This window comes from Medicago sativa, chromosome 3, assembly GCF_051527215.1.
Source record: "Medicago sativa cultivar Bolivia chromosome 3, Bolivia_mono, whole genome shotgun sequence".
In the NCBI taxonomy this organism is placed as follows: domain Eukaryota; kingdom Viridiplantae; phylum Streptophyta; class Magnoliopsida; order Fabales; family Fabaceae; genus Medicago; species Medicago sativa.
The window spans coordinates 98,565,471-98,587,149 of NC_140751.1; the positions used below are offsets into that span (position 1 = coordinate 98,565,471).

Sequence of the window (21,679 nt, forward strand, 5' to 3'; positions counted from 1 at the left end):
TTGGTACAAAAGAGGGCCAAAGGCCCTAAAGAGGTTGTTTTTATCATGATAAAAATATCTACAAATTATTGAATGACGTTTTTTTATTTCGTAACAAATTTGTCATATATTTAATTTACATTTACTAAAAATAAATTATATGACACACGTGTGATTTTATCTCATCGTGTGTTTCTAATAAAAAACATTAATAAATACATTTCACTTATGAATAATATAAAAAATATAGGAGAAACATTTTATACCGATACTTAAAAAAACATGGAAAAAAAGAGTAAATAAAAAAGAAAAAAAACACAGGACTTTTTTTACAAAAAAAAAAAAAACATAGGACTATTTCTCACTGATACATGTTTTTACATCTATTTTTTTTTTTTTTTGGCACAAATTTTTACATTTAAATTTATTCAAGTATATCCAATTGAATGAGCACAAATAACATAACTATAACATAACTTTTAGAGAGTTACAAAATCTTTCTCATTTATAATTTATACACAGGGTTAGTATTTATTATGAGAAATACAACTACCTTACATAAAATTACACATCTTCAAGATTACTTTTTTTGTATAAATGATTTTCATACGTTTTTTGGTTTATCTTAATATCATATAAAATTATTATTTTTAATCGTTATTCATTATTAATCATTATATCCTTTCAAAGAATGACTATATAAAAAAACACAAGACAACTCTCTAATTAATTAGACACTAACTAATATTGTTGTACAAATCATACATGGGACACCAATCAGTCACATTAATTAATTAAATTGATTTTTTTTATGTATTGTATCTAGGCATGACAACAAAACTCATACCCGTGAGTACCCATCCGAACCGAACTCAATTTGATGGATTTTTCCCCTCTTTGACTCGGTTTGATTTTTCCTCGATTTTAAAACACGGGTACGGGAAGAGTAACGGGGAAATAGGTATACCCACCCTAAATCTATACTCAAACTCGTCCCAAATGTAGAAAAACATTTTATTGCCCCCTTTTATATAAAAAGAAACTCAAACCATAAATCATTTCAGTCACATAATCAAAGTCTCAGTCTATCAAATGATACTCACTTCTCAGAGTTCTCTCTATTCTCCATCACCATAGCCATGATCTATCGTCGTCATTTCTTTGCAGGATAATGCATTGCAACATTGCGTCTGAGGCAGAAAAATACTTCTCTTTTATTAAAAAAAAATATCCATTGCGGGGATGGAGCTGAGATACCCGAACCCATCGAAGACAGGGATGAGATTTGATTTCTCATCCCTGTTGGGTATGGGTAGGATAGCGGGTAAGTATATGGTAGTAGGGTATGGGGACGGGGAAGGTAAAACCTATCCCCACCCGCCTCATTGTCATGTTTAATTGTATCTTCTAAATAATAGTGGGAGTAACTATAATATACTAATTATATTTTTTTTGGTTACATATACTAATTATAATTTGATATAATAATCTTGCACGATATACATATTCATTGTTTATGAATTCATATAAAAATAAAAAAATGCTAAAAAAATTACAAATATTTTTCAATGATATATAAAAATCACTGGGTTTATTAAAGTCTCCGTTATCATTATTGTGATTTTATTATTTATAATATTTTCACATATTTTTAGTCTACCACTTTATATTATTTAATAAAAAATATTTCAATATTTTTATTATTATCTTCATCTTTATCAATAATTTTTTTTCTTATTTCTCAATGTAAATAATATTGTAAATGCGTTTTGACGCATAAATCGTGATTTAAGGAGCAGCCCGTGCGGAGCACGGTCCCGTGCTTAGCACGGGTCTGTTGCTAGTTTTCAATGGTTATTGTCATTTTGCCTACCTATTAAAAAAGATATTTGACTAGGCCACGAGAGAAAGTGGTCTTAAATATAAATTGGTCTTAAATATAAATTTTCCTTCTTACTCTAAATTCACTAGCAAGTGTCTAATTTGGTTTAACTCTCAATGTTGATATCTTCTTCTGAGTTTGAATCGAAAATCTTACAATTGTGTGATTGAATTTTATATGATAAGCCTAACCTTTTTTTTTAGGGAGACAAGCCTAACCTTTATCTCACACGGCATTTCATATACTCCCTCCTGTCACTATTATAAGCAAAAATCAACTTTTTAGGTTCATTCATTAAATGATGTATTTAGTCTATATTATTGACTAAATACATCATTTAATGAATGAACCTAAAAAGTTGATTTTTGCTTATAATAATGACCGGAGGGAGTAGATCTCTTGTAATTGTGCACATGTTTCCGATAAAAGTTTTATTGTTTTTACTTGTTATTTACTTGATCTCTTTATTTATTTTTTTAGATTGCTCATTACTATGACAAATGAGTAGTCTCTTTTTGTCTTGGGATCATGGAAAGTAGTCATATGATGAATTTTTTCAAAACCTCATTCTTTTCTTTTGTTAAGGGAATTCAAAACCTAATCTAGTCCTAGTGTGTTTAAGAAAATATTAGGCATCCACTTTAGTCGAGAGACAAAGATGTTGCTGAAAATTTAAGGTTAGGCACAGGTTTCGAAGCATGAGAATAGCCTAGGAAATTTTATGATGAAATCGGTAATCAGACTTATATCATTAAAAGAGAAACAAACATCTGATTCTTTACATTAAAAAGTTTTATATGTATGAGTTGTTATATGAATTTTTTTATCGGTGGAAAAAACTTGGAGTGAACTGGTTTATTTTAAAAAAAGGTTAAAATTTATATTTTTTATGATTTGTAGGGATATATAATTTTTGGGGTGAGGAGTAAATTATTCCCATGAAACGATAAAATTTCTCAATCCATATAGTAAGGTTTGGGCCTTCTAGAAGTGGACTTATTTGTCCATTTAATTACTTGGCTGCAGTCAAGGATGGAGTTAGAAGGGGAACCAACAGAGGTCACTGTAACGCCCACTTTTTCATAATTATTATTTGAGTGAACTATTGCATTTTATTAGAATATTATTATTATTATTATTGTTATTATATTTATATTGGTGGAATATATGTTAATAGTTGATAATATAAGTATTATTCTTAAGTGGGGGAGAAATATTATTGTTAGTAGAAATAATTAATTAATAGGGGAAAGAGTAGGATTGTGGTGAGAAGAGCAATTAGGGAAAGAATAAAATCTGTAAGTGAGAAAGAAAAATTAGAACGCGTACAACTGAGAAAAGAGGAGAGAAAGAAGAGAAGTCAGAGAGAACCCTAAGAACGAAGAACGCGGCTGTTGGATTTCAGGAAGATAATCTAAGGTAAGGGTGAGACTAACTCTCATTATTAACAAGTTTTGATTCATAGGAAGTGGTCAATTGTTGTAGGTTTAAGGGATTGGGATTAGGGTTAATCTTATGTTGATGTTCATAGTTTTGGTTGTTTGAGAAATTAGATTTTGAAGATGTGCTGGGTTGTTAATAGAGTAGAAAATTCATTGGAGTTGTGTTAAATTGATGTTCAGGTCTTAGATTTATCATAGGTAATGTTCCCTATCAAATTTGGGGTTTGGGTTGATGAAATTGGGGTTTTTGGAGTGAAAACTGGTCTGTTCCCGTAGAGCTGTTCACGTTCCATCGTAGTACGATGCTGGGAAATCGTACTACGATTTTTCCAGTAGCAAACAAGACTTTTTCAGCACCTTCCATCGTAGTAAGATGCATTCCATCGTAGTACGATGTAATAGTGACAGCATCCCCTGTTTTCGCATTCTTGCGTCTTTTTCACCCGTTTCTGTTTTGAACTGGCTCTTGGTGTAAACATGAGAGTTGTAGATAATTGAGGTAGTTTTCTAGTGGCTTTGGTTTGACGTGAAAATGTGTCTTAGTTTTTGAGATATGATGAAAACACTTTAAGGAGGTCTTAGTGAAATTTTATGAAAACTAACCCAAAACTTATAGATTGTCTCCAAACTTCAAAGCTTGAGTACTATGAGTGTAATTAAGATGTTTATAAGTATTTAATCTATGTTGTGATGAAATCCTTGTGAGTAATTATTAATGAATTTAACATGAAAAATGAAGTTGTTGCATTTAGAGTCGAGTTGATGCATAGTCAGCGATGGGGGCTTAATGCCCGACAGGTTCTTTATGACCTTAGCGATGGGGGCTTAATGCCCGACAGGTCCAAATATGACCTTAGCGATGGGGGCTTAATGCCCTGGTGGTACCACATGCATGTTGAAGTTGTCTAAGTTGTTGTTGGATTTGTTGTTGCATTGTAGAGTCATCATAACTTATGATAAATGATGAATGATGTGATGATGTTGCTGTCTTGCCGTTGTTGTTGCTGTCCTAACGTTAATAAATGATATAAATGATGAGTTATAAGAATGAATATGTTGCTTTTGGTAACTATGAAGTTGTTGACTACTTAGCTTTGTTAAATGATGTTAGAATGATGATATTAATGTTAGATATATGTTGTTGGTTATCTTTTTATGAATTATTATTTGTTAATTAATGAATGTGAAATCTCACCCTTTCTGCTTGAAAATGTTGCCCTTCGTATGGGTAACTTGCAGGTAACCAGGACTAGATGTGTTCGTGAGTAGACTCCTCACATCGTGTCTAGAATGCTCTGATACGTAACGGTATGGGGATTGTCTGATGCTTGTTTTTCCTTGTTACGTATTTTATTTTAATAATGTTGAAGTATTTTATGAAGACTAATTGAGATGTTAAGTTGTGGCCTTTTAATGCCAAGGATTTTATGAGATGATGTAAACTAAATTCCGCTGCATTTGATTATTGAATTTTATAAAGACAGGTCGCTTAAATAAATAGTATTCCTATTACTATAATTGTTGGAAATGATGTATGTGATGCTCCGTTATGTTGATAAACTCTGATAATTTTTGTGAAATTTTTAAGTTGGGAAAACCGGGTGTTACAGTCACTGTCTCCCCAGATTTTTATAAAAAAAAAATCATATTAATATGTTATTATATATTTTTGTCACTATAATTATTTTCTTTGAACTTTATATGATTTTGTATAATAAACTTTTTTTCACTCAATATTTTTAGCCTTTTACACGTAACTTTCAAACTTTAATTGCGCGAATTCCTAACTAGAATGCATAACATTGAAAAATAAAGTGAATTTTGTTTGCAATGTACATAAGAACCTTAACAGGCTTGTTGCAATTTCACTCAGATTTTTTGACTTATTGCATGTTGTGTCGTTTGTGCACTCTTAGTCACTACCAACGATTCACTCCTCATGATATAATCTTGAATTTCTCCTCCCACCTTTGCGTTCGAGATGATTGTTTTTATGGGTGTACATGATGAATCGTGTTTTTCTACATTTCTTTTATAAAATTTGTCATATTCTAATAGATGATATTCGTTAAATCGCTAGTTACCCATGGTTTTATCGTTTCCAGTTGTTTTGGTTTTCCTTGTGTATCAGAAGCATTTGAAAGTATATGTATTCAATCCTCGTGTCAAATCGATTAATGGTATTACAAAATTCAGTTTTTACCATGTCTGTCAAGTTAATTGATTTTTGTTCTAAAAAAAATTGATTGATTTACTCATCAAATCCTTCTAGAACGATTTTCAACCAAAATCCATCTTTTGCTAACCACTTTCCACCACCCATCAGATGTAACGCCCTCCTTTTTATTTAATTATTTTAATTAGTTTTAGAATATATTTATATATTTATATGATGTATATGAGAGATATATGATTTGTTGAGATTAGATGTCTTTTTATAATTTAGTTAATATATTTTGTTATGTTATATGTTGGTATTTACTAGCATAATATATTTGTTAATTGTTATAGATATATATTTGTTATTTGGTGTATTATTATATATTTAGTAGAGAAATATTATTTATTAGAATATGAGAATTATTAGTGTGAGTAAAATTGGAGGTTAGAATAGAAAGAAGAATAAGTTGTTGGGCCTAAATAGATTTGGGAAGAATATTTTAGTATTATAAATAGAGAAGCTTATGTTAGAAAGAGTTTACCTTAAACCGCTTTTTGGAAAAGAGGAGAACAAGAAAGAAGAGAAGAGAAGAGAAAAGTCAAGAGAAGAAGAGAATACCTTAGGAAAGAAGAACGTTGCTGCTGATTCAAGAATTAATCTAAGGTGAGGGTGAGACTATCTTGCATTAATATTAAGTTGTTAAATCATTAGATTACATCTAACAAGTTGGGGAGAGTTTGTGAGAATTTGAGAATTAGGGTTTTGAGAGAGATTTGATGATTAGATGATGAAAACTTGTTGAATTGATGTAGAAATTGTGTACAAACCTTAGATAATCATTAGAATGATATTTAGAATCAGTTTTGAGGTTAGCACCATGAGATTAGGTGAAACTTGAAGAAAATCTGCATTCTGCCCGAATTTTGATATTAAAACTGGTATTGATCGGTGCGGAATTGGTCTTAGGTGTAAACACGAAAGTTGTAGGTATGAATGTTAGCTTTCTAATGCCATTGGTCTCACGTCAAAACGATTTATAGAACTTGATTTATGGTCAAATTACTGCACGTAGGTCACAGTGAATTTTTATGGACTTTCAGCACAACTTTTCCGAATTTAAAATGAAAACTGGTATTGATCGGTACAGAATTGGTCTTAGGAGTAAACATGAAAGTTTTAGATAATTTTGTTAGCTTTCTAGTGGCTTTGGTTTGACGTGAAAATGACGTTTGGTCTTTGAGTTATGATGAAAATACTACAGGGAGGTCTTAGCAAAATTGTACGGTGACAGCATTCTCTGTTTCATGTTTTTGCGTTTTGTTCATATGTTTCTGTTTTGAATTGATCTTTGTTGTAAACATGAAAGTTGTTGATATTTGTGATATCTTTCCAGTAGCTTTGGTTTGACATGAAAATATGTTGTGGATAATTTATTATGTTTTTACAAAGATACATAGTGAATTATTGTCGATGTTTAAATACGATGTTATATGAAGTTGTTTATGATTGATGAATATGATGTTTTAAGATGTTGTTTATTATCATTTGATATTGTTATATTATGATATGACATGAATTATTTATGTGATCCATATGTTGTTAAGATGCTAAGATGTTAAGATGTTAAGACGTTAAGATGATAAGAGTTGTTAAGTCGTAGAGTCGTTATGAAGTCATCAAGTTGTTAAGATGTTATGTTGTCAAGATGTCAAGATGTTAGGGTGTCATAGATGTTCATGAAGTTGTCTAAGTTGTACGAAAGTTATGTCGTTGCATTTGAGTTGTGTCGTTGCATAGTCAGAGATGGGGGCTCAATGTCCGACAGGTCCTTTATGACCTTAGAGATGGGGGCTTAATGCCCGACAGGTCCTTTATGACCTTAGAGAAGAGGGCTTAATGCCCTGGTGGTACCACATGCATAATGAAGATGTCTAAGATGATTTAAGATGATTTGAGAAGTAGAAGTTGCATAGTCGAGTCGAAGTTGTTAAGATGTTGAGATGTCAAGTTGTCAAGTTGTTAAGATGTCAAGTTGATAAATTATTAATGAAGAGCTATGATGAATGAAGACGAATGATTTATGATAAGATGTTACGTGAGTTATAATTATGTTGATATATGAAGTTGATTACGAATTTGATTATGAAGTTGTTTTCGGTAATGCTATGTTTTGATAATAATACTTATGTGAAATTACATGATGATGCTTATGATTATATTTGATATTAGGTGTTGATGCTTATAAATAATGTTTGATGAAATGTGGTAACGTTTGTGATTAATATTGATGTTATGTGATGATTGTTGGAGACTATTATTTGATGTTATATGATGATGTTAAGATTAGTAATTGATAATATATGAAGATGTTTATGATTAGTATTAAGATAGTTTTACGACCAATATAAGAAGATTAATGACACTAGTTAAGGAAGTTTAAGTTGTTAGATATGATTAATGAATTATAAGATGTTTAAGTTGTTGAATGTACTTTATATGATTTATATGCTTAATATTATTGTTTGAGAAATCTCACCCCTCTGCTTGAAAATGTTGCTCTTCGTATGGGTAACTTGCAGGTAACCAGGATTAGTTGCGGTCGTGAGTGGACTCCTCACAAGTGTGTCTTAGGTGCTCTGATACGTAACGGGATGAGATTATGTCTTCTATTTCTATTCCTTACGTATTACTTATGGATTATTATGAATAAATGTTGAACAAGACTTATGAGATTTTTATGTTGAGGCCTGCGTGCCAAAGATTATTTTTATTGTTGAACTAATTTCCGTTGCGAAGTTTTGAATTACTTATGTTAAATGATCTTGAAGAATAAATTGTTATTCATTCAGTTTATGAATTTTTAAGAAGTGTAGCATTCCGTTTAAAGTGAAATACTCTGATTTTTAATTATGAAATTTTTTTACGTTGGGAAAACGGGGTGTTACATGAGAGCTTTATAAGGGGTTTTAGCATCAGAATAAGCCTAGTGAAACTCAAACTCCACTTGACTTGTTCCATAAGATTGGAGGCTCGAAAACTAGTCTAATTAAACTAGCAAGACCGAAATCAAAGTAGGGATTAGGCCTCAGTAAACTAGCATCATTAAACCTCAGTAAATTAATTTTATAATAAATGTCCATTGTTGAGTTATAATTAATATGATGTATAATTTTTAGAAGATACTAGACTTGCAAGACTTGTTTTTTTTTACCACAATGTCAAACCCTTAAATTAAGAATACATTCCTGCTCAAAATCATTCCTTATTTTTTGTCAAAAAAATGATACCTTTTCTTTTGTAAGAGGAAACTTAAACCCCCAAAACCATACAAAGATTTGAGACTCTTCATGAAATTAAGAAACTAAAGTACATGCCAAATCCTACGACAGAGTCGTTTTTTCTTTTTCAATATGTCCTATGAGAACTTAACGGCTCTCCCCAGCAACAGATGTACAAGGAAAGTTCTCTATGGGGGGAAGGCATCAGGAAGTTGTTTGTAATTCTCACATCATATAAAAGACTTGATCGTTTTTGACAAATAAAGGTTTCATTGTTGATGGGACACTTATTAGACAAAAAATATCCACCATCACGGGGATGAATTGATAACAAACATTGAAATTTAAGCAACTCGGGTTACAACTGCATGTATTGCATCAGCCAGATGTGGGACTGTTTTGGAGCTCAAACCAGCCATGCTAATCCTCCTGCACAATAAACAAATGCATGTCTTGAGTTATGTGGAATTTCAGCATAAATGAATGATTACACATAAGGGTTATCAGAAATATATATCCATGCTGTAGGTAGAGATTAACAGCAAGAGACAGCAGAAGCAAATAGTTACTGAGACAGCATCATCTCTCATAGTCCTTAAACTAAAAAGAATGCAACTCAAACTAAAAAGTAACTAAATACCACATCAAACAGTACATACTTTCAAAAATCTTTGGTTCAAGAGTTTGTTTATAAGAATTTATCTTTTTATAAATGAACTATAATCTTTTTTTAAATGAACTGTAAGAATTTATTTAGACTTCAAAAACCAGCCTTAATAACAAAATAAATTCTTGTTATAAACAATGAGCATGATGCAGAAAACACAAACATATGTATGATGACTTGATTAAGAGAATAATGGATTCTAAACTTTAGCCCCCAACATGTTGCACATTGCAACTTCATATTTATTAACAGCAAAATAAATTGGACAACAGCATGGTACGCAAGCTATAGGCACCATGTTCACACTTAACTGGAACATAAAGAAACAAAAGAGAATTTGCATCCTACTCGTCTGAACTAATTGAATAAGTCAGAAATAAAATTGTCTTACCCATCAGATGTCAGGTATATATGGTACTCTTTAGTCAAGATGGAAACTTGCTCAGGATTCAACCCTGTGAAAGTAAACATTCCAATTTGCTTGATAATGTGACTCCAATCACCTGGTGTACCTATTCAATTGCAGGAGAAATAAGTACAACTCAAATAAATGTTTCATGGATATAAAATCCTTGAAAGATTCTCGCAGGAGAAGATAGACAGAGATTAGAAAGAATGAGCAAGCAAAAGCAAACAAGAACTTCTCGCATACATGTGCAAAACAATGATAAAGAACTGTACAGAAAGGACAAGCCAAAGGAATTGCAAAAGATTCTTTGTAGAGACCAACCTCTAGCACGTAAAGCATCAAAAAGTTGTTGGCGCATATTGATAATGCGATCAGCCATTGCCTTCAACTCAATAGTCCAGTCATTGTACAAATCCCTGAAAGAGGAGCAAAACAAGTAAGAATACATATGTCCAAGTCCAGCCAAGGGAAGCAGAAGTATATTGTCTCACTACCTGTCCTTGAGAATGGCGGCCACAATGGATGCACCATGAATAGGAGGACTTGAGTACATGGGCCTAATCACAAGTTTCAGTTGGCTCTCAACCCTGCTTGAAACATCCGCTGACTTGCTGACCTGGGGAGCATTTATTGTAGAAAAGGAAAATCAGGGAAACTCGTCAAAAACACATGTTACTTGTGGCCAAGCTTCTTTATGTAGAAAAATCTAAATTTATCAATCACATTATTTGTGCTAAAAAGATAACATGATTCAAATCATAAGCAGGGAAAAAATCATATTGAATGGGATGAAATACAAGGCCAGATCACTAATCACTACAGATGAAACCCATAAAATTGTCTCCATTTAATGCTTTGAAATGCTTACAATGCTCAAGGCACCAACACGTTCACCATAAAGACCCATGTTCTTCGCATAACTCTGGGCTACCAGCAATTCTCCACCATCAGCAACAAACAAACGAACAGGCTGTGCATCTGCATCTAGACTTCCACTGGCAAAACCCTGTTGAACAAAAATAGATGTGGCTAAAAAAGAGTTTTCAATAAAAGAATATGCATTGGAGATATGGTAGAAGTATATTCTTGTGTGGACATTATTCACCATGGATTATCCCAAGAAATGGGAAGCTTCAAGATTCAAGAGATTAGAAATGGTTGGATTTGTGATTTTGAAGTAAACATTTGTAGATTATGTCCACACACAAGTTTCTCAATGGTAGAAAACAAAAAGCACAATGTTATGCAAAATGCTTGCCTGATAAGCACTGTCAAAGAAAGGTAACAAAGATTTTGATCTTATCAGCTGTCTAATCTGCTCCCATTGTTCAAGCGTTGGATCAACACCAGTAGGGTTATGTGCACATGCATGTAGCAAAACAACAGATCCAGATGGGGCAGAACCAAGATCCTCAAGAAGTCCTGTAAGGAACAAGGAGGGGGAAATACCATTAAATGAAATCCAATTATGTTATTGAGTATTGATCATGATGCATATTGGGACACATGAACGTTGATACAAATGCGAAAATAAGGAATGAACATTTCACAGCTTGATAGAATAGTTTCTAACCTTGAAAGTCAAGCCCTCGTGTTGCTGGAGCATAGTAGCGATATGTTTTGACAGTTAAACCTGCCAAGTTGAAAACCTTTGTATGATTGCCCCAAGTAGGTGTTGGCAAGTATATAATGCGCTGAAAAGATCAAGGCAAACAAACACGGTAAGCCCAACGATATACAGCAATATTAGTTAAAAAAATATAAAGGGGAGAGAAAGTTAAGGATAGATCACTTTACTTGATGATAGTGTTTAGCTAGAAATTCACCCCCAACTCTTAGCGAACCAGTACCAGATAAGCCTTGAACAGTGGTAACCCTGTTCTCTTGAATAGCAGGGCTATGTTCAAAAAAGTGGGCAAAAGAACAGTTAGGAACTGACTGATAAGAATATTTTTTTTTTTTTGGTGGTGAACCTCGGACCTTGCATAAATTATGCATAACTGAGCTAAGCTCACGGGGACACTGATAAGAATATTTAATTGCAAACAAGAAATTATTGATTGAACAAGAAAAGTTAATATAATAACATCAAGTTTCAATTATTAACCTGTCTGCACCAAAAATAAGCTTAGCACTCAATTTGTTAAAATCAGCGAGCCCAACAATTGGAATATACTCCTTGTTGCGTGACCTAAAAACAATGCAGAACAGAAATTTATATAAAGACTGAAAGAAAAAAATTATCTTCGCAAATGAGCAAAAAGAAAGTATAGTGAATCAGGTACTAACATGTCATTCAATAGTTGGCGTTCAACTCGCCTCACAACATCCAACACAAGGGGTTTACCTTCCTGGTAAGTATCACAGGCCATTAGTAAAACTCACAAGTCACAATAAGTAAGTATATTTTTAAAGCTTATCTTGACACTTTAATTGAAGCTTTCATTGTTCATTACCTTATCGATCTATCATTCCTTAACATGCATTTTCAATGACCAAATTATGCAAAAGATGATTATGCAGTATAGGTCTGTTTGGATTGACTTATTTGAGTTTATCTCCTAACATAAGATTTGTGATATTGTTTGAGACAGCTTATAAAAACAGCTTACAACACTAGCTCATAAATTGTTCTCAGCTTATTTTCATAAGTTCCCCAAAATAGTTTATGAGAAAACAATATAACTCTTTCTTTACTATCAAATGGCTTAAACAAAAACGCTGTAATCATTTCTGCTATAAGCTGCAAATAAGTTGTATATCCAAACAATGCCTATATATTTCAGAATGAAGACGTGTTGAACTCCAACACTGACACATGTGATTTGCATTCAATCACTTCCATTTTTTAAATTATTATGCATTGGTGTTGTGTTTGATGTTCATATAGATTATGTCACAGATTATGCAATAGTGTATCACATAATACTACCACATCCCAAATAAATAAGATTCTAACCTCAGTTCGGTAAGCACCAACACCCAAGTTGAGCTTAATTGGGCTTGGATCCTTGTTGTAAGCGACAGTTACCTATTTTTCAAACACAGACACAAGAAATAGACAAAAAAAACAGAGGTAAGATAACAGAGCAATCATCGTTAACAAAATTTTGGAATGAAATTAAATTTATGTCACTATCAAAGAAGCGTAAGCTTCGCAAGTCACAACACAAGAAAACAATTGCGATACGTAACATAAGAATCCATCAGCATCAGAACCGTATCGCTTTGAAATTCAATCATGCGTAATTTACAATCAAAATTGCATAATAATCTCATCAAATAAATACAAAATAATTAATAAATTGAAATTGTGCAGATAAGATCACAGACGAAACGATCTTAATGAGATGACGAAATTGGATCATGAAAAAGCATTAAAAAAAAAGTAAATAAATAGTGATCTGATGATCGAAGAGAAAGAGAAAGAGAAGAAAACAAACATACACCGAGGATAGGATCTTCAGGAGCACGAACGAGATGAGCGAAGACGGAATCAGAAGAAGCGGTTGGAGAAGGAGTGATGTTTTGAGAAGCCATTTGATTTTGATCGTTAACGTCGAGAAAGTGTTTTGCAATAGTGTTTAGCCTGCGATCAGGTGAAGAAGAATAAAAAGTGGTTGTTGATTCGAGAATAACCGGTGGGCGCATGCTGTATATATTCTATGTATTATTTCCTTGGTTTTGGTTCCTATTTAAATTTAATTTTAAAATATGTAGAAAGGTGGTATACTCTCGTGAACTTTATGCGGTTTGTAACAAGAAAGAAAGAAACTTTATGGTGTTGAAAACTCTCTCTATATATGGAGTAATGAATTTGTTTGGTTGTGGTTTGATGAAAACCCCTTCTTATTGTTATCACGTGTCATGATCATGAAGCAAAGCATGTATAAATATCATGTACTAGTAGTAGTCGGCGGGTTATCTATCTATCTTATTGCATTCTTACCTTGGTTTTCGTTCTTCTCTCTTCAACTTGTTTGTTGCAACAAAAAACAATGCCGCAAGTAAAGGGTATCGACTACCTTATACAGTTACCAAAATTTAATTTGAGGCCATGTTAACTTGTATCTTAGAAAACAAGTTAACGAGGTAAATATAAAACAAAAACACAAATTTTAAAACGGAAATATAAATTTTTTAAATACACATCTTCAAAAAGATATTTTTATTTTATTCCTTGATGTTTGTTGTAAGAACACGAGCTAATATTTTTTATATTTTTAATTATAATTAAGTCAGAGTGTACGCCATTCATTGATAAAGTTCCTTTCAAAAAGAAAAGACAAAATATGGAGTTGAATGATGAAGTATATACATTTTTATTAACCAAAAAATGCTAGACATTAGTAATTTATTTGACAGTTACAAAATGATTTAAGTAAACACACATTTCATTAGTTGCTTACAAAGTTAACAATTCAATTGCGAATCATCAACCATTTAAAATATTTTTTTTGAGCAACCATTTAAAAAATATTTTATCAATTACTAAAATGAAATACTCTAAGTCGTTAATGACTTATCAATGCACTTTAGTGGTTAATGACATACATGTTAAATAAGTGATTAATTAACGCCCTAAAAAACAGAAAAATTGTACTAAACCTTTGATTTCTAAAGGAAATGAACCTTAAAACCGCCAAAAATTGTTCCCGTGAGAAATCAAACACATTTGTGTTCCAAAAAATCATTGTAAAAAAAATATTTGTGCTAACAATATATTCTAATTTTATCTATAAAAAATTTAAAAAAAAAAAATCATTAACAAAATATTATACGTCCAAACGTACTTTGTCGAGTATTTGTACCAAATTTATATGTTCAAAAACATTATTGGACAACTGATAACAAACTGATAGTGAGCATCACATACTGAGTAAGGATAAGCACAAAGGACAGCTAACGGAGTTTGCGACTCCTCCGCTTTTGAAAGGCCCAGCCGTATCATTAATCTACATATTTGCACTGTTAAGTGATAGATGCTACAAACTAGCCATTAACAGCGTTCAGCAATAAACAAGGAACAGAAACGAACAACGCATCAAAAGAAACATGGTATTTGTCCACAAAAAAAGGAATATTGAATCTTTATGCCCCCATTTGAAAACATAAGTGGGTGGGTAATACCTCTAAATAAAAGACAAGCAAAAAATAGTATTTGGTATTACACGTAGGAAGCTAACTACATCTTCCCTTCAACAAAATGTGAACAAAATTCTGCCGGCAAAGCAAATTAAAAAGGGGAACCGATAAGGGTGCCAAGTACATCAACTCACTCCAGCTTTATACTGTCCATCTCGTTGATCACCTTTTCAAGCTGCAAACAAGACAGACGGTTTACATAAGAACTAATAATTACTTCGTAACAAAATGCAAGCAATGGGCTCCAAAAGTCAAATGTTTTTGTCTAAATTTTAGAGAGAATACTCTTGACAAATCTAAATAATATGGACCGCAAAGGAGACGCAACCATACCTTAACAACCTGACGCAAGAAGTAATCTCCATACCGTTTGGAAGGTTTAGACTCCACAACATGAATTGTGTCCTGCAATAAATGAAAACATCATTAAAAAATTGTTGCAGCATCATTCGAGATAAATATTGCTATACAGTTCAGTTCCTAAAGCCTGATTCTCGCCTTCAAGCTAGGACAATTAATATGAATTCCTGACCAAGAAGCGAGTTAACAACGGTCTTAGCTCAGAGTTACTTGATCATCAATTTCATATAGATTTTGAGAACAACGAAATGATACTACTGTTACCATCAAGACACAGGTTTAAACTCAACAAAATACCTGTGTTTATGTGGCCCAGAAACTATTTAAAAAATTTAAAAACTGTATTTGAAATATGAATCTCTTCAAAGAGAAAAGGATTAGGCAAGAGGAAATAGTAAGCAAACTTACATCATCAATATAGAAATCCACATCAGCATTGGATATTACTTTTCCAGCACTATCAACAGCATGAGTCTTGTGCTTGTATGTCATCAAGATAGTCCTGCCAAGCATCAAAATGGAAATGCATAAACAAACTAGTGTCCAAATATATATTTAATAAACAAAAAAAAAATATTGATCCAAGGAAATGCTAGATTAATTAGAAGTCTTGCAACCTTAAAGTTGGTTCATCTACTTCCATGTAACTTGCAAGTTTTGCAAGGGAGATTGTTGAATATACTTTCAAGAAGGTCCGGAGACCTGATAACAACTGTTGTTGCTTTGCTTCATAAAGGAACAGTTTCAATTGAAGTCTATACGCATCCTGGGGAAACAAATAACTTTAAGTAATTTATATATTAAAAGGGGGGATTGGAAAGGAGCAAAAATAACATCTAAACAATGACAGCTGATGGGTTGAGTGACTTTGTCAGATCATTGCAAACCTCAAATAAAGCCATTAACATAGAAGGCTCAGAGTCAATAGAGGTCTAAAAACAGATATGTGAAAATAAATGTCGATAAATGAGCATATAACTGTAGAAAAAGAAGAAATATGTACCCCATAAAAAATCAGGTAACAAGCATGAGTCATTCTAAATGAAATTCAAGAGAACTTGAGTTTCAAAAAGTCAAAATTATTTTTATGACAGCTCACTAACTGCTCATCTGATTATAGATTAACAGATCATTTTCTCTTTCTCTTTATGCAGCTTTTTGGGAGATGGAGCTAGGTACTCCAAACCAGATTTATTTCAATCTAGAAGCAAAGATGATTACTCACGACTCACGAGTCACAAGTTAAACAATAGAGAGAGAGAGAGAGAGAGAGAGAGAGAAAACAAGGACTTTGAAATTCAAATTTGAAGCTAATTGGAGCTAACTTCAAATTTGAAATGTTTGGGTCTATGCACTCACTCAAAATGCTCTATGGTCCAGAACCAAGATCACAGATGGAGTCTAAGATAAGATATACCTGGTTGTAATTTACTAGAGGCTCTTCAAAACTGGGCGCTGAAGGGGTAATAAACTTGGGGCATGCATATGAGAAGAGCTCATCGTACATAGCAAAAGCCTCATCATCATATCGTTGCATTCTACTCATCTTTTCGCCATACTTCTCTCGCAACTGAGAGTTCACAGTTTCATCAACAAGCCTGCTTTGGGGGCAGAGCGAGAGGGAAATCGCCAGCAACGCATACATTTGTTCATTCTTCTTCAATATCTGTTCATATTGTGGAGACTTCTGATGGTACACCTTGTACTTAAAGATGTACAAGAGAATTTTGTTGAATTCACGAATTGCATCCACGTATCTGTAGAAAAGGCTACATTTCATGCCATGTAATGTAATAATTTATAACCCATGAAGGGAAAGCACACATAAAAAATAAAAAAAAAATTAAAAAAAAAACATCTTTTGAAATAGAGTAAATTACACTCCCCTCCCCTCAAAGATGCTTGAATTACACTCCCCTCCCCTCTTATGTTGAAATATACACTCCCCTCCCTTGAAAAGTAAAATTTATACTCCCCTTCCCTATAAGATGCTTGAATTACAACCCCCTCCCTTGAAAAGTAAAATTTATACTCCCCTTCCCTATAAGATGCTTGAATTACAACCCCCTCCCTTAATAAGTAAATAAGGACTACACTTTAATCCATTTTAACATAAATAAATACTTGTATAATATATATTAATTTTGCATCACCATTTAAAAAATATAAATTCGTTTCTTTATAATCTAAATGTCAATGACAATTAAATTTAAATATGTTGTTATTAATTTTATAATTTAGAGTATAAAATTCACTTTTAAATAACCATACTTAATCGGCTTTAATAATTTTTCACATATTTTAATTTTATTTTGGGTTGTTTCATATTTTATAATAGAGTTTAAAACTATATGTTAATGAAATTGTGAATAAAAAATAGAGAAAGATATGTGTTCAAAATTTGATTATATTAAAATGAACCTACAATGCTATTTTTCTTTGAAGTGTGTTGGATTATTTTTTTTGTTAGATTATTATAAATAAAAAAAATTATTGAGGGACTAAAGCATAGATTTTATTTTAACATAAGAGGGGAGGGGAATGTAATTCAAGCTTCTCTCAAGGGAGGGGATTGAAATATTTTCTAATATGTTTTGAATAAAAGGGGAGGGAAGTGTATATTTTAACATAAGAGGGGAGGGGAGTGTAATTTAAGCATCTTTGAGGGGAGGGGAGTGTAATTTACTCTTTGAAATATAATTCTACAATGGAGATGCCACACCTTCAAATGATACTCAACTACTTGCCAATTTCTAATGAATCCTAAATGTTCAATTGTAATTCATAACCTAAAAACCCCAGAAAGAACAGAGATAGAAATCCCATTCCATGTGTGGATATGTGCAAGATATTATTCTATATAAGACAACACACAATGAACACTACCAATATTATTTGAGCCTGTGGACATGAACCATACACTGACAGAATAGAGACGGCCATTCAAGTGATACAAGGCAAAGCTGCCTCAAATAAATTAGTTTAGTTGGTAAAATTATTTTAGTTAGTTAAGACACATGAATCGCTAACAACATGAAGCTATTATTGAAAGAGCTACATGTCATCATATACACACAAAACAGCAAGCAAGCAATTGATTAGTGGAAGTCGTGACCTGCGGAGCATAAGATTGGCAAAACCATAGTGGTAAATGGTGGTAATGTGGCATCCAATAACAATGGTGTAAACACCTGACTGACTAATATCAATAGGTTCCAAGCACTTGAGACCAGTGTGATAATCACCCAAGAGACAATGAACCCTCAGCAAACCAACCATACTGAAATACCCCAAAACTTTCAAGACATTGCTACCACCATTGTAATCATAGCCATCGTTTGCAGTGAATTGCTCAAGCCCTTCCTTCTCCTGCTCGAGTATCTGAATAATTGTTGACTTCTCAACTAGTGCTTGCAAGAAGTTCAGAACACCAAAAACATTCCAAGCCTAAGACAGCAAAAGACAACATAATTAAGACCCTTTTTGGATGAACAGCTTCATTAAGTGCTTATGTAAAATATATTTCTACTACAAAAGATAAATTAAGTCAAAATGATTTCATATAAGTTGTAAGTTGTTTTCATGAGTCAAGTTGGAAAACTTGTGGAAATAAGGTAAAAACAGCTATGGAACACATCATAAGGTGTTTACATAAGCTCTAGCATAAGCGCTTATTTACCATGATAAGCGCCTAAGTATAAGCTATTTCTATAACAAAGGATAAATAAAGTTAAACTGTTTTCATATAAGCTATATAGCTGTTGTCATAAACTATCTTGGAGTGCTTATGGAAATAAGCTTAAAACAGTTTATGAACATGTCATAACCTGTCTTCATGTGTTCTCTCAATCAGTGTCACAAGTGTTTATGCCAATGGATAAGCTCAAATAAGTCCATTCAAACAGGTCCAGAGTCTCGTAAGTGTTTATGCTAGTATATAAAGGGCTTGTTTGGATAAACAACATATTTGCAACATGTAGCATAAGTGCTTATGTATAAGCTTGCATAAGCTGTTGTTATAGCAAAAGATAAACTAATTTTAAATTGTTTTTGCAAATGCTATAGGTTGTTTTTACAAGCTATATTGCACAACTTATGAAAATAAGTTGAAAAAAGCTTACAAAATTGCCATAAGTTGTTTCCAAAAGTTCTACTGAACAAAAAAGTCAATCCAAACAGACCCAAACTCAAATAAATCAATCCAAACAAACCCTACCTCCGATAAAATAGATAATAAAAAAAACACAAAGACAAATCAAATTCAACATTACACAATGAATTACAATAAAAATGAGCTAATTATATATACCTGATCGAACTGTTTCAAGAGAGCAATTTCTTGTTCAGTTTTGTTCTTCATTTTAGCACGATACTGACAAAAGCTTTGAAACTGATAAACAAACTCATCAACCATATCCCAAAGCCATTGATTCGGAAGCTGCATATTGACAACACCATGAAGAACCACCTGAAAGAGACTGCAGTAATTATCCCACGAATCGATTCTCTGACGAAGCGTAGGAGTGAGACGAGCATAGAGGTGGCGAAACCACATCTCACGGTAGAGAAGACAGAAGACATGGTCGTTATCGACGTATTGAGCGACAGCGTCTACGGAGGGCCATGGTGTGTCCTTGAAGAAACGGTCAGATAGGGTTTGGAAAGAAGTTTCGTACATTTGGTGGATCTCGTATACATTCTTCTCTCTGATGTGACGGTAGAGGTGAACAACGAAGGTTTTGACTGGATCGGGAACGAAGTTGGGATCGTAGCCTAGGTCTTGAGCTTGGAGACGTTCTTCGTCATTCGCCATTGTCACAGCAGATTCAGAGAGAGTGAAGGTAGCTTACGGCCGCAGTATCCAAACAGATTAGGGTTTTTGTTGTTTCACTGCGATTCATTTACCCTCATTTTTTTTTTAGAAATAGTTTTTTTTTTTAAGTTTTTATTACACTCTAAAAAAAATGATTTCCCTTACTCTTTAATCTTATTAGGTTTGTAACAACTAAACCTAAAAAATCTTATTTACTAAAACTTAACCCGTAAAGCTAACCCTAAACCTAATTTTTTCCCCCCATTTTTTCATCCACTTTTCTAAACCATTGGATCTTGCGCATTTAGGCGCCATTCAATTTTAGCCATTGATCATATTATATTTATCTCTTCTATTTTCCGAAACAACTATTTCGTATTTATCTTTTCTATTTTCCGAAACAGCTATTTCATATTTATCTCTAATTATAATTTTGGTCATATCCGAAATTTGTTATCAATTCACTTAAATCCGAAATTTGTTTTCCTATAGTTTTGGCCATCCGAATCCTTATTTATTAATTAACCTAGCAAATTTCCCTTTCAAAAAAAAAAAATTAACCTAACAAATTTCATTCGTATCCTCCTTTTTTTTTTTTAAACAAATATTTTCTACACTTTTACGATTGCAATTTAACATAACAAATTCCATCTAAAAAAATGCATCGCACAAATTTTATTCTTATCCTCGCCTTTTTTTTATGAAGCAAATATTTTGGTTATATATACGAAGCCCTAAACCTGTTTCTCTCGATAAAAATAAACCCTAAACCGTGGTAAATGCTTAATCCGTAAAGCTAACCCTAAACCTAATTTTTTCCCCCATTTTTTCATCCACTTTACTAAGAACACAAAGGTGTTGTTTGTTACTTCTTTCTTTCATACGGTATAACTATAAATACACACGACCATGGCTGTGAATGTCACCTTCATCCTTGAATTTTCTTATCCATGAAAAGGAAGAAGAAATGGTAGGTGAGAAAGCATGAGTGTGGCCTGATAAATTCTTTCTAAAGAGGACCATAGTTTTTTTTTCTTTTGATAATAAGTGGTTTGTTGTTGTTCATGTTGTAAGATGTTGAACTGCTCACATCGTTGTTTGTGTTTTAGATGAAGATTGTCACATGCGCCCCTTCCCATTACCTTTTTCTTTTTTGTTTCTTTAATTATAATATACACATGTGGCTTTTTCTTTTAAATTTAATTGAAAAATAATGCATGTGGCGTCCAACTCACTTAAGTGATGAGCCACGTGGGCGTTGATAGAGTCAAGATTAAGGGGACCTTAAAGTTGAAAAAAAAAGGGTAAACTTAGGGGGTTAAAAAGTGGTTTTTTTAATAGGGGACCAAAATTGCAACTATGATAAAGTTAGGGGCCAAAAGTGCGTTTAAGTCTTTTAAATAAGATTTGGGTAGAAGAAAATCCAAAAGAAATTTGGGATCCATTTCCAATTAATATAATCCTTCTTTTATTTTTCAAAAAAATATATAAAATCAATTCAATCAAACTCAATTTTGGTCACCGCATAATCAAACACATGCAT

At 32.6% G+C, this 21,679-nt stretch overlaps 2 protein-coding genes across 2 annotated transcripts; both read right to left on the reverse strand.

The window, feature by feature from the left end:
- Window positions 1–8,954: 8,954 nt before the first annotated feature.
- LOC146942705 (aspartate aminotransferase 1) lies at window positions 8,955–13,578 on the reverse strand. The gene is made up of 12 exons (XM_085756757.1): window positions 13,266–13,578; window positions 12,778–12,849; window positions 12,108–12,169; window positions 11,926–12,009; window positions 11,616–11,715; window positions 11,392–11,512; window positions 11,077–11,240; window positions 10,687–10,824; window positions 10,313–10,434; window positions 10,140–10,234; window positions 9,801–9,921; window positions 8,955–9,171 (listed from the first exon to the last, which is right to left on the reverse strand). Exons 1-12 carry the CDS (start codon window positions 13,467–13,469, stop codon window positions 9,087–9,089), a joined length of 1,368 nt encoding a protein of 455 aa, XP_085612883.1. The 5' UTR covers window positions 13,470–13,578; the 3' UTR covers window positions 8,955–9,086.
- A 1,284-nt stretch (window positions 13,579–14,862) lies between these two features.
- LOC146942706 (RNA polymerase I-associated factor PAF67) lies at window positions 14,863–20,195 on the reverse strand. Its single transcript, XM_085756756.1, has 7 exons — window positions 19,633–20,195; window positions 18,439–18,770; window positions 16,741–17,080; window positions 15,941–16,089; window positions 15,732–15,825; window positions 15,297–15,368; window positions 14,863–15,138 (listed from the first exon to the last, which is right to left on the reverse strand). The coding sequence occupies exons 1-7, from the start codon at window positions 20,134–20,136 to the stop codon at window positions 15,094–15,096; spliced, it is 1,536 nt and encodes a 511-aa protein (XP_085612882.1). The 5' UTR covers window positions 20,137–20,195; the 3' UTR covers window positions 14,863–15,093.
- Between the last annotated feature and the right edge of the window lie 1,484 nt (window positions 20,196–21,679).

What these genes read in the sequence shown, in the direction of transcription:
- LOC146942705 (XM_085756757.1), bottom strand. Translation starts at nt 13,469, where the DNA reads ATGCGCCCACCGGTTATTCTCGAATCAACAACCACTTTTTATTCTTCT. An exon ending in CTGAAGATCCTATCCTCGGT is followed by an intron (nt 12,850 to 13,265) that starts GTATGTTTGTTT and finishes TTTGAAAAATAG; the next exon opens with GTAACTGTCGCTTACAACAA. An exon ending in TGATGCTTTACGTGCTAGAG is followed by an intron (nt 9,922 to 10,139) that starts GTTGGTCTCTAC and finishes GCAATTGAATAG; the next exon opens with GTACACCAGGTGATTGGAGT.
- LOC146942706 (XM_085756756.1), bottom strand. Translation starts at nt 20,136, where the DNA reads ATGGCGAATGACGAAGAACGTCTCCAAGCTCAAGACCTAGGCTACGAT. An exon ending in CTCTAGTAAATTACAACCAG is followed by an intron (nt 16,090 to 16,740) that starts GTATATCTTATC and finishes TTGTTTCCCCAG; the next exon opens with GATGCGTATAGACTTCAATT. An exon ending in GTAGATGAACCAACTTTAAG is followed by an intron (nt 15,826 to 15,940) that starts GTTGCAAGACTT and finishes GATGCTTGGCAG; the next exon opens with GACTATCTTGATGACATACA.